Source organism: Ptychodera flava, chromosome 5 (assembly GCF_041260155.1).
Source record: "Ptychodera flava strain L36383 chromosome 5, AS_Pfla_20210202, whole genome shotgun sequence".
Classification (NCBI taxonomy): domain Eukaryota; kingdom Metazoa; phylum Hemichordata; class Enteropneusta; family Ptychoderidae; genus Ptychodera; species Ptychodera flava.
This window is the reverse complement of record NC_091932.1, coordinates 39,153,722-39,168,132: the sequence shown is the minus strand read 5'-3', so window position 1 is coordinate 39,168,132 and position 14,411 is coordinate 39,153,722. Positions and strand designations below refer to the sequence as shown.

The following is a 14,411-nucleotide window of genomic DNA, read 5'->3' as shown; positions in this document are numbered from 1 at the left end:
TGCACGTTGGTGTACGAATTCGAAAAAAATGTAAGGAATGCTATGAAAAATATTATTCGTTTTGAATGCCACCGGTGCTTAACATCCAAACTCTTGGGCCATTACTAGTTCTCGACAAAACGCTTAAAATGAATTTCATCAGGTCATGCCACGCACAGGAGGATTCCATACAAGATTAATCAGAAGTTCGCGATTTATTTACATCAACAATACATTTTCTTTATTATCTCACTCACAGAACAAGAAAATTATTATACTTCAAAAGTGTCCCCGCCGTGTAGCCATCTACAATGTAGGATTATATTTAATACCATTATGTTGGCCATGTCACATATGTAAAGGGATGGTCCTAAATTGTGACTTACGGACGTAAGTTAAAAGTTACAGCTCATTTAAAATTGTGTCACTCTATGTGGCCCATTGTCTATTTATGTGTCTTCAAGGGGTGAAGAAGTCAGACGTATCGCAAAGAAAACTCCAAGGCCATTTCAGATAATTGCCTTTCCTAAGTTTGCAGGTTTCATAGTTAAATCCCCTATTAGCTTTCCCCTGCATATACGATCATTATAAGCAGTTTGTATGGCCACACATACACTCCTCATGAGAAACTGTGCAAGATGTACACAATATTGATAAATAGTCGAAATCAACCAAACAACGTTGGCATGTATGTACTGTGGTTCGACATCGTGCCAGCGAGCAGGTCACAAGGTATGACTGTGAGATCCTTTGTGTAATTATTGGCGTATGTCAGCAATATTGGGTTGTGCAATGCGATATTAGTAGAATTCACGGTATTGCACAACACATAGAAATACTAGTATCCAATACACTTGCGTGCGCATCATTGTTAATTATTCATAAGAACTAGGACACTGTGGGGTCAGTGAGGACAGCTGATTGTACCGAAGACGGTTGAAAACATCTGTTGACTTCCCCCTAGCGGTGAGCTGTGATCTCAGAATTAGAATGGAACTGTGTTCTCTCTCATCGGTTCTGCTTGCAATTGCAATTCTCTTCATCGTGTTCTATGTGTGAGTATCAGCATATTTACTACACCACCCACAATTTAGGTTCCGCGCTCTACATTTGTACGGTCAATGGTCGACGGAATATTTGTTGACCACACATCCAGCATATTCTGACCGACAGAAGCGACTCTTCAAACTACAATATGGTGGAAATTATTTGATTACAACTGCGATATCACTTGTTATTTACGAGAGCATAACATGCTACAGTTTCAGTAACAAATCTTGCATTGCTATCTCTATTCGGCGCTCTGTCGAGGCTGACCACGCAGATTGTGAAATCTCTTTATCTAGGAGTCAAAGGTTGCTAACAGCAATTTTCCATTTTGTAGTACGTATAATGTTACACTGTTTGGATCGATTAGGGAGACTGTTTCAACAAAAACATGTAAATCGTCATCATAATACACTTATGCCAAACATTAAATGCATTTAACATGAAGATTATCAAGCATTAGATAAAGGTTGAAAAAATTGGGGATCTGAGTGTATCACATATTTTTATAGATTTTGCATTTATTTGTTTTCATTTGAATGTCTTTTGACCTTTAGTTTACCTTCTCATCAGTTTATCGGTCCATTTTTACCACAATCATCTCAAAGCACTAGCATTGCACTGTGTTCAGACATTTTAACATTTGTTGATTGTACTGCTGACATTAATAACTAATCTTGCAGATACTACACATGGACATTCAGCATATTCGAACAACTGGGTATCCCTGGTCCGACACCGCGGCCTGTGTTCGGTAACATGCATCAATTAGGTCCTGTGAGTATATTTCCCTGATGATTAATTTCATCGTTAATCCCAATGCCTGAAATGATATTCCTGTATAAAAATACCTATCGTAAGATTGAATACTCGAGAGAAATTATTATTTGCACTTCGTTAAACAATTAATTTTTTACCTATTAGTACAGGTGGCGTGTCGAGAACGGCCCTTTCTGTGATAGATACAATGATAACGTTGCTATACAACTGTCAAATTCCTCAGTCTAAAGGCTACAGTGATGAGGTTACTTATGATTTGGATAGTTTGGGTCAGATTTGAATTGACAGCTTATTGAAAATAGTCAAGTGGCAGTTGGAATTATACAGACAATTTAGTACATACGCAACACTACAGTAAGCATGACGGTAGTACAGTACACTTTTGTAATACAGTACACTTTTGCTCAAACTTAACTATTCCCTCTCCAAATCAAGAATACAAATAAGGGCCATCGTACAAAATATTGAAGTAGAGTGCTAAATTTCCTAATATTTATCAAGACAAGACAAACAATAAACCTTTTTAATCTAACAATTCTCTTGTAGTTAATAAGCTCAGAACCCCGTAAACTATACATTTTCTAAAAGCCTAGATATAGGGGAACATTTTTGTAACCACAGTGTCACCACCGTTTACATAACTATCACGTGACAGGTAATTTGCATAACCTTTCAAAAATCGGTTTTCCCTATGTTTTGTCTCAATACTTCAAATTATCTGACTCAAACTTGCTGGAATGCAAGCTGTCACAACGCTCTTCAAAAGTATGTCTCAGATTTTTTATATCTTGCCTAGTTTTTTATGGAGCACAATTTTAAAGAAATCAACTAGGTTAAATTCACCGGTCTGGAAGTTTTTCTGGCATAAAAATTGTTTAAGACGGTTTAAAAAAATTCTTAGACAGACTTTGAGAGATCCTTAGAAGAGCTTGCACTCACAAAAATTTCAGCCACGTATCTCAAAGCATTGAAACAAAACATAGGGAAAACGGATTTTGAAAGGTTATGCAAATTACCTGTCACGTGATAGTTATGTAAAAAATAGTGACACTATGGTAACTAAAATGTTTCCCTATATCTAGGCTTTCCAAAAATATATAATTTACGGGGCTTCTGAGCTTATTTAGTACTAGAGAATTGTTATCTTAGAAAGGTCAATTTCTCATCTTGGGACCTTCAAGTGGTCGCTGTTAACACTATTGGCAAGCATTTAATTTGCGACTTTACGGAAATAAGACGTGAAGACTTCATTTACTCTACGATATTAAAATGATCCTACAGGAAGCGGTAGACAAAAATATAGAATTGCAAAAACATAGGCATCTATTAATTGGGCGCATTATAATGAACTTGAAATGAAGATTTCACACAAATTTCAAATTTCGTTGGTTTTCATGTTCTTCATGCCAGGACTTGCCAAAATTCTTTATATATGTTGCAAGTAAAATGTTCTTTCAGTGACCTCTTCAACTCCATGTCACGTGTCTGGTCATTCAATGACAAATGTACGGTCTCTTGAGAGGCAAAGGCATGTGTAACATGTCTTCTTTTACAGGGCATGCGCAACGTGGACATAGAGTGGTCCAAGAAGTATGGCAAACTGTTCGGGCAAGTATAATATATTGAATTTCGTGAATCACATAATACGTAATAGAAGTCTAAAAACGTCACCGGAATAAATGTCTTGGTTTCGACTACAGCTTAACAATGTCAAACAAATCGCTTGCCACATTTTTTACAAAATATAGCAATGTCGAGATACATTTTGACAGGTTTTTGCGGTACTATGGTAAACTGTTACTGTAAACCTAAGTTTTGGTAAAGAAAGATAAGAATTATGGCAATGCAAAACTTGTACAATATTGCTCAACTATAATTCCTCTATCATTTCATTTTCAGAACGTTCGAAGGGCGCCAACCGATGATGGTTACTGCAGATCCAGAAATCTGTAAACAAATTTGTGTCAAGCAGTTTGCGTCATTTTACAACAGAAGGGTGAGTATAATTCTTGAAAATGTTCGGCAAGTCTATCAATCAGTCAATTACTTCTTCGTCCATTTACCTTGTCACAATATTCCACTTAGAAAATCACAGAAGAATTCCTTTAAACTATCAGATCAGACATTTTGCTGTCCTGCTTTGTAAGTCTTTCTGGTGTGAATTTGATGTACTTTTGGTATTCTTGAAGGTCAAATCCCTTCATGAACATTATCTGGTCGGCTGACTTGTCTTTTCTGAGCGCTTTTGTGGACTGTTCGCTAGAAAAACCAGTTGTATAAAATTCACCAGATCTTCAGTTGATGTACCGGTACAGCTGTTACGTAATACATCGTTGGTGAGGCCACTGTCAAAATGCAGTGTGTGGACTGTGGAAGTTTGGAAAATGTATCCTTATGCCAGGGTGACTTGGACTTGTGCCCAGTCTGTGAAGAAAGGCGGTGTAACTGAAAGAAGCGTCATTGTAAATGAGCTGTTATGCTTTCTGTGGAACAAAATTGACATTCTACCAACAGACATGATTGTAAAACTCTGTACTGATACGTATGATGACAAAGAGGTCGAATATGCGAAAAGGCTTCTCTTTGATTCATGCAATATTGATAAAATTCGCTTTATACGACGCCAGGGCCAACACAAACGTAATAATAACCTACACGATATGGTGAATTTATTGCATGAACTTGATCAGAGTAATGTGCCATGTTTTGTCGCACAAGATCTGACACGTTGACGTTTCTCACATTGATGTGTCCATCCTGATAAACGAAATCAGAGGACTGCAACGGGAGGTTTCTCAGTTGAAGGGTAATGGTACCTTCGATGAACGTGAAAGTTTAAGAGAAGAATTTGCATCCCTGAGACGGGAGTTGAATGTCATGAAGAAATCGTTCACGCAACAAGTGTTGAACAATAAATTGCATACCAAAGCAGACGTGTCCACAGATGGTCAACGCATGAATGAGCAACCTGATATACAGTGTAACCAATCACACTTGAGAAATACTGATGATTCGACCTTTGCTGGCGATGCTGATAATGATGAAATTACAGCTGTCAAAGAAATAGTTTCGCGTTCGTATAGCGAAGTAGCAACTTCTGGCATCCCAGCCGTCGATCGTTCGGTACCAGATCGAGTAGTCAGCATTTGCCAAGGAGTATCGTATGATGCACCCACCCGCCTGCCTTCATCCTCCAGCAACCATGGCTTCGTCACTGTTAATCGTCGGCATCGACCTTCGAAACGATCTGCCCCCAAACCTAAATCGGTCATCACTGGGAACAATGCAGAATTGACGTCACTTAAAGCTGTGAATTCGAATACTTCCCAGTCTAGTGCATTGTTTATTAGCCGTCTTTCTCCAGGTACTAAAGCAGATGACATATCAGCACATTTAGAAAACCTTGGCCTTTGTGAAGTAAAAATAATGACATTGCAGACCAAATATGATTCGTATTCATCTTTCAAGCTTATTTCGATTTCGGAAATCTGTAAATCTGCTAGTGTGTGGCCAACTGGCACTTTGGTGAGGAAGTTCTATCCTGCAAGAAACTAGCAGTAATCTTTATGAATCTTACTATAACATCGTACAACTGTCGTGGAATTAAATCGTCGATTGAAACCATAAAGGACATATGTGGTTCTTGTGACATATGTTTTCTTCAGGAACACTGGCTGTCAAAGCCTGAGCTCAGTTTACTCTCCGTATCAATGAAGATTTCAACGCCGTTGGTGAATCAGCTATGGACGATGAGGTCGGTATTCGCCTTGGTCGCCCGTTGGTGGTGTTGCAGTAATGTGGAGGAAATCTCTTGGTACTGTAAATGTAAAACGTTACAATGACAGTCGTTTAATTGGTATTAAGATCAGACACAGTGGAGGTATTTTACTTATTCTAAATGTTTATATGCCAACACATAACAGAGACAATTATCATGAATTTCTAGAATATTAACAGAAAATCCGTTATTGCATCGAGGAAGCACCGACTAATAGTGTTATGGTTATTGGTGACTGGAATGCCGATATCACTAGCAATTCTGACTTAGGTAACGAACTGTCTAGATTTTGTGAAGATAATAATTACATTTCTTCTGATGTCAATCTACTTGGTACTCACAATCAACGTATTTTTACATATTAAAGTGAAGCACACCATTCAACTTCGTGGCTTGATCACTGTATTTCAACATCTCCTGCATATAACTGTATTACAGATATTAGTATTTTACACGAGTATATTGGATCTGGTCACTTACCGCTACGTGTCATTTGTAACCTTGATGATCTTCAAAAGTATGACTCAACTCCCGTCGTTAACTCTGGATGTTCTCACATTAACTGGTCCAAGGTGAATCATATATCATTGCATAGTTATCTCAACAGTTCATGTAATAACCTTGGAGAAATTAACATTGGTAAAGATGCCTTCTTTTTGTTGAAATTCAAACTGTAATAACTCTTCTCATTTGCAATCAATTTCAAAACTGTATGATGATATTGTTGAAGCTTTAAAGGATGCTGGTTTGCAAAGCATTCCTTCTAACATTGAGTGTAATAATGGGGCTAAATCAATTCCAGGTTGGAATCAACATGTTAAAGAATATCATGCCATTGCTCGTGATGCTTTCCTGTTGTGGCGGGACTCTGGCAGTCCCAGACAAGGTCCGATTTTTGATCTCATGAGGACATTACGTGCTAAGTTTAAGTATGTTTTTAAGATCTGTAAAAAGAGTGAGTCTCAAATGAGAGCTAACGCCTTAGCGGATAACCTCTGTAACAATAATAAAAAGGAGTTTTGGAAGCGTGTTAGTAGTAAAAAGAAGTCTCCTCTTGCATCAACCATTGATGGCTGTTATGGGCATCATGACATTGCTAATTTATGGCGTGACCATTTTGCAAGTCTGCTTTCCTCTGTCACCAACAACGGTAATGAGTGTTTTGTGAAAAATATTATTTCGATTCTTTCATTCGATGAGGATATGATTGTCACTCAAACTGCCATTAGAAATTCCATTGCAAAATTGGCCAGTGGTAAATCTGCTGGTCCAGATGGCATTACAGCTGAGCATTTAAAGTTTGCGCATGCACGCCTGCACGTTCTTCTGTCAGTGATGCTTACTGCAGCGCATATTCACGGTTACTTGCCATCTCGCATGATGGACACCACTTTGGTTCCACTTGTAAAGAATAAAAATGGTGACGTTACTAATTCTGGGAATTATCGCCCTATTGCTATTGCCACTGCCATTTCTAAGATGTATGAATTATTCATTCTTGATAAGTGTGATAGTCTACTGTACACAAGTGATCATCAATTTGGTTTTAAAGAAAGTCACTCAACTGATATGTGTGTATTTTTAGTAAAAGAAATAATTGATTTTTATAAGCGTCATAATACCCCTGTTTTCCGTTGTTTTCTTGATGCGACAAAAGCCTTCGATAAAGTGAATCATTGGACACTATTTCGCAAAGTGATTGATAGAGGTATTCCGAATTTTATAGTTCGTATGTTGGTTTATTGGTATAGGCATCAAAAATTTGCTGTAAGATGGGGTTCTGTGTTATCTAAACATTTTAAAACATGTAATGGTGTGAGACAAGGAGGCATACTTTCTCCACGTCTTTTTTCAGTTTATGTTGATAAACTTAGTCATTTACTTGTTAAGAAAAATATCGGCTGCTTCCTCGGTGGAAAGTGCATGAATCACCTGTTATATGCTGATGGTATAGTACTGATTTGTCATAGTGTAAAGGGTATCAACAACCTCTTGAATATTTGTACTCAATATGCTAATGACCATGATATTGTCTTTAATGCTTTGAAATCTAAGTGTCTTGCCATTTTGCCTAATATGCTTAATATTTGTAAGATTCCGCATGTGTACTTGTATGACAAAGAGCTTTCTTTTGTAGGTAAGCATTCTTATCTTGGTGTCATTTTCAACAGCAATGGCGATGATAATGATGATATTAAGCGTCAAATGAGGTTGTTTTATGCCAGAGCTAACATGTTAATCCGTGAGTTTTGGAACTGTTCGTACTCTGTCACAACGAGACTTTTTATAACATATTGTACTTCTATGTACTGCTCACATCTTTGGAGTAAGTTCACAAATCAGTGTATCAATAATGTTCGCGTTGCTTATAACACGGTTTTAGAATCTTGTTTGGTATTGACAGAAGATTAAGTATCTCGAACACTTTTGTTCAGAGCAACATTTTGACTTTCGAAAGTAAACAGCGCACTTTACGCTCGAAATTTTATATGAGGCTGATGAATAGTGAAAATTCTCTTATTAGTGCTGCTATCAATACATATATTATGTGTGGTAGCCTGTTCTGGAAAAGACTGTTTTCCGACTGCTTTTAAAGTTTCTCTGTCTGTCAGCTTTAATTTACTTCATGATTAGTGTTTTTATAGTTTTTTATAGTTTATCAGTCCCCCTTTTTTCTGTATGTTTTTTTGTGTATGAGCTGGTTCTCGAAATAAATAAATAAATAAATAAATAAATAATTGCAAAATGCATATTCCTACTGTTTCGTCTACAGCTAATACCTCTGACAAACAAAGAATTTTTGACCAGCATTAACATGTTGAAAGATCAGAAATGGAAGAACAAGCGTAATGCATTGACACCAGCTTTCAGTACATCAAAAATGAAGGCGGTAAGTTTGTATAAATATCACCGCATCGGTAAACTGTAGATCATGACTTTTTTTATTTTGGAAACGTTTCAGTCGAAACAAAATGATGGATTTAGATGTCATGCTTTAAGAGTATTGTGTACTGCCAAAAAACGCTCACCCTCCATTACTTCGATTACAATGACATTCCTCGATCTTTATCACCTATGGTATAGTCTTTCTGTCTTAATCGTACCATCTTCAAGCTATCTCTCAAAGAATGCATCATTTGATTACTCGATCCTTACAGATGACGCCGCTTGTAAACACTGCCGCAGACGCCTTGGTCAGAAATCTGGAGAAACACTGTGAGAGTGGAAAACCAATGCAGTGCAAAGAGTGAGTCATTTGTCTTATGCTTTGGCATTACCCACAATAAATCTCACTCCTTGTGGTAAAGTTTCATTTAGACGTCTGCCTTTTACTTGGGCAAGGCATTTCTAAGTGTTAATATTGCCTCACAAATAAATCATGTTCTCTGATCTCGAATGCTTTATGGTTTGATGGGACTCGTAAACGCTTCCTATTGTTCAATATTGCTTTGATTTCAGATGATGTTTTCAGTTTTGCCAGAGCACAAGGGATTTTTACAACAGTATGAGCCATTTTGAATGTGATGTAATCGCTAGGTAACTGGACGCCGTACGATATGAGTTCGAATCCCATCGAGAATTTACCGAAATTTATACCGAGACACCTAGCACAAGTCGGTATTTTTTTCAGTACATAACATGAAAATATATGACATGACATATTTTGATTTTTCTATTGTTATTTTTATATCCAGCGTTTTCGGCTCTTACGCAATTGACAGTTTGGCTAGTGCAGGTTTTGGCGTGGACGTCAATTCTCAAGAAGACCCAGATAATCCATTTGTCAGAAATGCCAAGGAGGCGTTTTCTTTTGGAGTGACTCATCCAATTTTTATTGTAATATGTAAGTTTTATCTAGTATTGTGAGCCATTGCCAGGACAGCATTAATTCACCTCAGCGTGTCATTGTGAAGCATAGCGTAGTATGCATCCACGTGTAATTGCATAGCAAAGCATGGTATCAAATGGGATAACGGGGCAGATGAAGTACAGTGTAGCAGAGCTCGCGTTACATATTATACAGCCTAGCACATGATGACTTGTCATGGGATGGCATAACGTAGCACAGCAAAGCATGGCAAGCACAGTGAAAGATAGCGTTGTGAGGTATATTGAAGAAATACACAAAACCGTACCTATACATAAATTATTCAAGAAAGGTAACTATATTGTAAGGGTGTGCATTTGTCATAACATGCCTTTTACAATTTTCGTGACAGGGTGTCAATCAACTTCAAGGAAATGCTACGTGCTAATTATGTTATTTCTTTCACAGTCTTCTTCCCGTTTCTCGTTCCTTTCTTCGAGTTCTTTGATATTGAAATCAACCCGAAGCGACTCATGAAGTACTTTCTTGATCTAATAAATGAAACTGTTGCTCTCAGAAAAAGCCAAGATCCCTCTGTTAAGGTGAGAAATTTTGCATAAGCCAGTCCCTAGGGATTTATGAGTCAGGCTGCTGACTTACATCTGAAGGATCTATGTTTCCGGGCAAATAATCGAAGGGCCAGTAACTTTAATTTTTGTTGATTTTGTCATATTTTTGTTTTAAACGTCAACTATAGTTCTTGTTCTGCAACACAAAGCATGATGAGATACACAGTATTCAGCTTGTCGACTAAGTCAATACACTACACGTACAGTCTTCATGGCTATTGTTGATGAGTGAATTCTGGTCCGGACTAGAATTAAAATATCTTCGAAATGTACGTCGTGCAAACTTGAATATTAACCATTATAAAACACATACTACTTTCTGTGTGGTCTTATTATTACGCATCATGACGTAAAACGTCTCAGGTAAAAAAGGATTGTGTATTCTGGCTGGTGCGCACCTCTCGCTATATCTAATTGTGGATCCCTTACTCTATAATTTTTTCCAGAGGGTAGACTTACTTCAGCAGATGATGGATGCCCATGATGTATATGATCAATACATCAAAGGAAATGAAGATGAAGAAGAGGAGGATGAGAATGGAGTCAAACTTGTCAAAGATGGAAAGTCAGACACTCATGAGTTCTCTAAAAAGTTCACGAACGAGGATATACTCGGCCAGGTCAGTTAGTCAATGCGTCACTTGAAATGAACAAAACTGAAAGAAAGATGGCCAACAGTAATATGTGCACGATATGATGGGTATACATGTATTGAAATTATAACGGTGATCTAGGAGAATTTTCTGGAATTTTTGAGTGAATATTGCGCCATAGTTTTCAAAACTAAAATCAATCAAATCATGAATCATTGAAAACGGTACATCATTCAAACAAGTGACCATATATCTCCAAATAGAGAAAGAACATGATTAAGGGTGGATGACTGCGCAATATCAATAATATTGTCATTTTCTTTAATATTGCACTTGTTGTTAGGTATAGCGAGTAGAGAAGAAGTACGATGAGCATATAACCTTTTACTTTGGGCGGTTCACATTTCTTCATAACAAATTGTAGCCCTAAACATGTAGGAAGGTGTAGAATGACTTTCAAATTGGTATGAAGAAAACCCTGCAAAGTTGACCGCGAAATAAGGGTACATGTTTATGACATGTTTCAAAAGCACTATAGACTACTAGGCCAGCATTTTTTGCAAGTTTTTCTGTAGAGAAAGGAATAATCTTGCCATTTTATCTTGAAATCGATCACAGTGACACCACTTTTTGAGTATATTTTTCAAAACGGCTTCTTATGCAAAGTCTTTTCCGAAAATTTCAAGAAAATGACAATATAACAAGGATGTTTTCTTGCATGCAAACCAATGGAATAGGCTGCTACTGCAATACACATGCGTATAGCCCCTGCTGTAAAATGAGATCAACGTGTTGTCTTTTGCGTGTGTTATGTTATCCTATTATTACTGTGTAATATTCTTGTCTTTTAACAAGTTTTCGACCTTCGTTCCCAGTCATTGATATTTTTCTTGGGCGGATTTGAGACCACCAGTACAACGATGTGTTTTCTAGCCTATGTCATGGCAACCCAACCGGAAATTCAGGACAAAGTGTGCAAGGAAATCGATGACGTCATGGCCGAATATGACGAGCCCAACTACCAAGCCGTCGCTAAAATGCCATACCTAGATATGGTCGTTCGTGAAACCCTTCGGATGTACCCGCCAGCTGTGAGGTAAGGATATTTGCAGAAGTGAGAGCGACAGATTTAAAATCGTTCGATTTTTTGCCCTAGAGAATAGCGTTCATACTCGCAAAGTCATGCCTTATGGTAATTTCGGAGAGTAAAATAATTTGACTTTGTCAATTGTAGATTTGATCGTGAGTGCACAGAGGATATCACAATAGAAGGTTATCGAATTCCAAAAGGAATGCACATAAGCGTTGCTGTCTACGCCATACACCATAATCCGGATATTTATCCTGAACCTGAAAAATTTATACCAGAAAGGTATGTACGTTTTGTATATTCCCTTTGTAATTGATATTAAACAATTACGTGACAATATGTGTGTTGATTGTAAGGTGATGCATGAAATAAGCACTATTCACGTGGAAAGCTATAGTAGATAATCTATATATACGCATGGAAAATGGAAGTTTAGTAATCATGAATAAAATAAGGGGTCACTATAAAAATTTTTAGATTAGCAAAGGATCACTTAACTCAGAATTTAGACTTCTACAAAACCATGACGACAAAAACTGAATGTTGTTCTTATGTTTGATATCAAATCCATAACAGCAGCACAGAACAAATTTATTATAGCTGTAGCTATAGCAATTAATGTTTTTAATCCAAACACGCGGGATTTGCTTTTGTCATGGAAACAAAGAAAACAGCGGAAACCAAAAGCCGTAGCACACAAAATTTGACAAAACATCTACATGTTTTAGATTCACCAAAGAAGAGAAAGAGAAACGTCATCCTTACTCATGGCTGCCATTTGGAGCTGGTCCTCGTAACTGTATCGGAATGAGATTTGCTTTATTGGAATTGAAGATTGGCCTGGTCCGTGTATTCACCGAATACAAATTCGAACCGTGTGCGGAGACTGAGGTAAGACTGAATGATTTCCATGATTTTGAAGGCGTTAGTCGCCAGACGCTCATGTTAAACCTTTTCCATTTAGCAAAAGTTACTTTGCCCCCAGTTTTCCTCTACGGAGACTTTTTAACTTTTAGCCTAGAAAATCGAACTTACCCTGCTTTTTGTGAGAAGAGGTCAAGTAATCGAGCTCTTCCAACATTAAGGAGTTCAAATCCGAAAGCAGAGTCAAGAGGTATATATACGTGTTTTGAACTCTTGCTCTGACAACCCCACCACTTGTTACATGAATTAGTAAACTCTTGGAACACCACATGCACTTCCAATACGATAAATAACTTATGTATGGTCTCAGATTATGTTGTTTTCAAGTTTACTTTGATTATGTTTCAGCAAAAGACTTTTTAAAATAACTCCAACGGTAATTTAAAGAAAACTCTACAAGTATTAAAGAAACACATTTACTTATGTCGCATTCCTGATTTGTATACACTGTCACCAACTTGATGATATTCAAGTACATAGTCATAAACAGCCACTATTCTATTGTTTTCAGATACCACCGAAACTTGGCAATAGTGCATTCTTGGCACCACCTACAGGAATAACACTCGCTGTGAAGCGTCGACGCTAGCGAAGAATATAACGATGTATACGGTGTGGTGCTTTTGGGCTGTTTGCAAGAATGTAAATAGTGCATTGATGAAAGATGCTTCGATTATTATATGAATCTGACAGCCTGATGCGATGGTCAACGATCACTTTGTGATAACTTGTTTATGTTTACTTTAAACAAGAAAAAATTCAAGAATTAGAAAAAAATGTCGTACAATCACGGAGAGCATAAGTCGATGTAACTTTCACCTGTGAGGACCATGTCGTTGCCAATTAAGCGATTGCCGAATTCAACAAAAAAATATAATTGGCTGTATCCATTTAAGGATGATTAATACAAAATCGATCATTTTTCTGTCAAGTTTTTAAAATTCTCCGAGAATACGCCTTAAAGTAAGGCCTGTCATTGAGATGTGCCGCTATATATTTCAAGATAAGTAATGGTTTCCGTGCAATTCACGATTTTTAAAAATCAAAACAAATACACGTGGCTATCCCATGTCAAATTAGGGGCTTTTGTAAATATCGTGGACAAATTTGCATCGCTATTTGCAAAATCCATCTTGAATGACACAACGTTGTGTAATTTACATAGTGACGTTGTTCGGCTTCTCCAAAAACCAGGATTACTCCCGCCTGTCATCAATAAACCGTAACAATAATGTTTGTTGAAAGCACAGTCCCAACAATAAACCGTTACAATAATGTTTGTTGTTAATGGAGATTTATTATAGTTCACTTAATGCTGCTGAACAAAACGACTATTTTGTTTGGCATTATACTGGTTACATTTTGAATAACAGGCATTTTAATTTTACCGATCATGATTTTAATAACTTTTTTCGTGTTAGTCTTTCAACCCATGCCATTTTAGAATGAGGAGAGATAAAAAATGCCAGATAAAATAGTCGTTTTTTCTACATATACTCTTCTTGCAAGCGAAATATTACACTTCAGAAGATAGTTTCAAGTTTTTGATTTAAATTAAATTATATCATTAATACCAAAAGTGAGCTGGAGCTTTTTACCCAAAATGTACATCAATTTCATCCTTCGAGTAAAACTATTACTCTCATACTGAACCTTTTGTAAAAATATTGTATGAGGGGGTTTCCTTGTCATCTTTGATGAGAAATATTACTTTGAAAAAAGTGTGTTGGCGACCTGCAGCTCCACCTTAAATATTCGTTGAATAGACTTATTCAAACCGAAT

General features: G+C 37.1%; 1 protein-coding gene across 1 annotated transcript; it reads left to right on the top strand.

Moving 5' to 3' along the window:
* Positions 1-731: 731 nt before the first annotated feature.
* Positions 732-13,903, top strand: LOC139133887 (cytochrome P450 3A24-like). Its single transcript, XM_070700659.1, has 13 exons — positions 732-1,034; positions 1,710-1,803; positions 3,362-3,414; positions 3,706-3,802; positions 8,358-8,474; positions 8,743-8,831; positions 9,280-9,428; positions 9,861-9,994; positions 10,468-10,641; positions 11,490-11,710; positions 11,849-11,986; positions 12,433-12,595; positions 13,140-13,903. Exons 1-13 carry the CDS (start codon positions 970-972, stop codon positions 13,215-13,217), a joined length of 1,572 nt encoding a protein of 523 aa, XP_070556760.1. The 5' UTR covers positions 732-969; the 3' UTR covers positions 13,218-13,903.
* Positions 13,904-14,411: the final 508 nt, after the last annotated feature.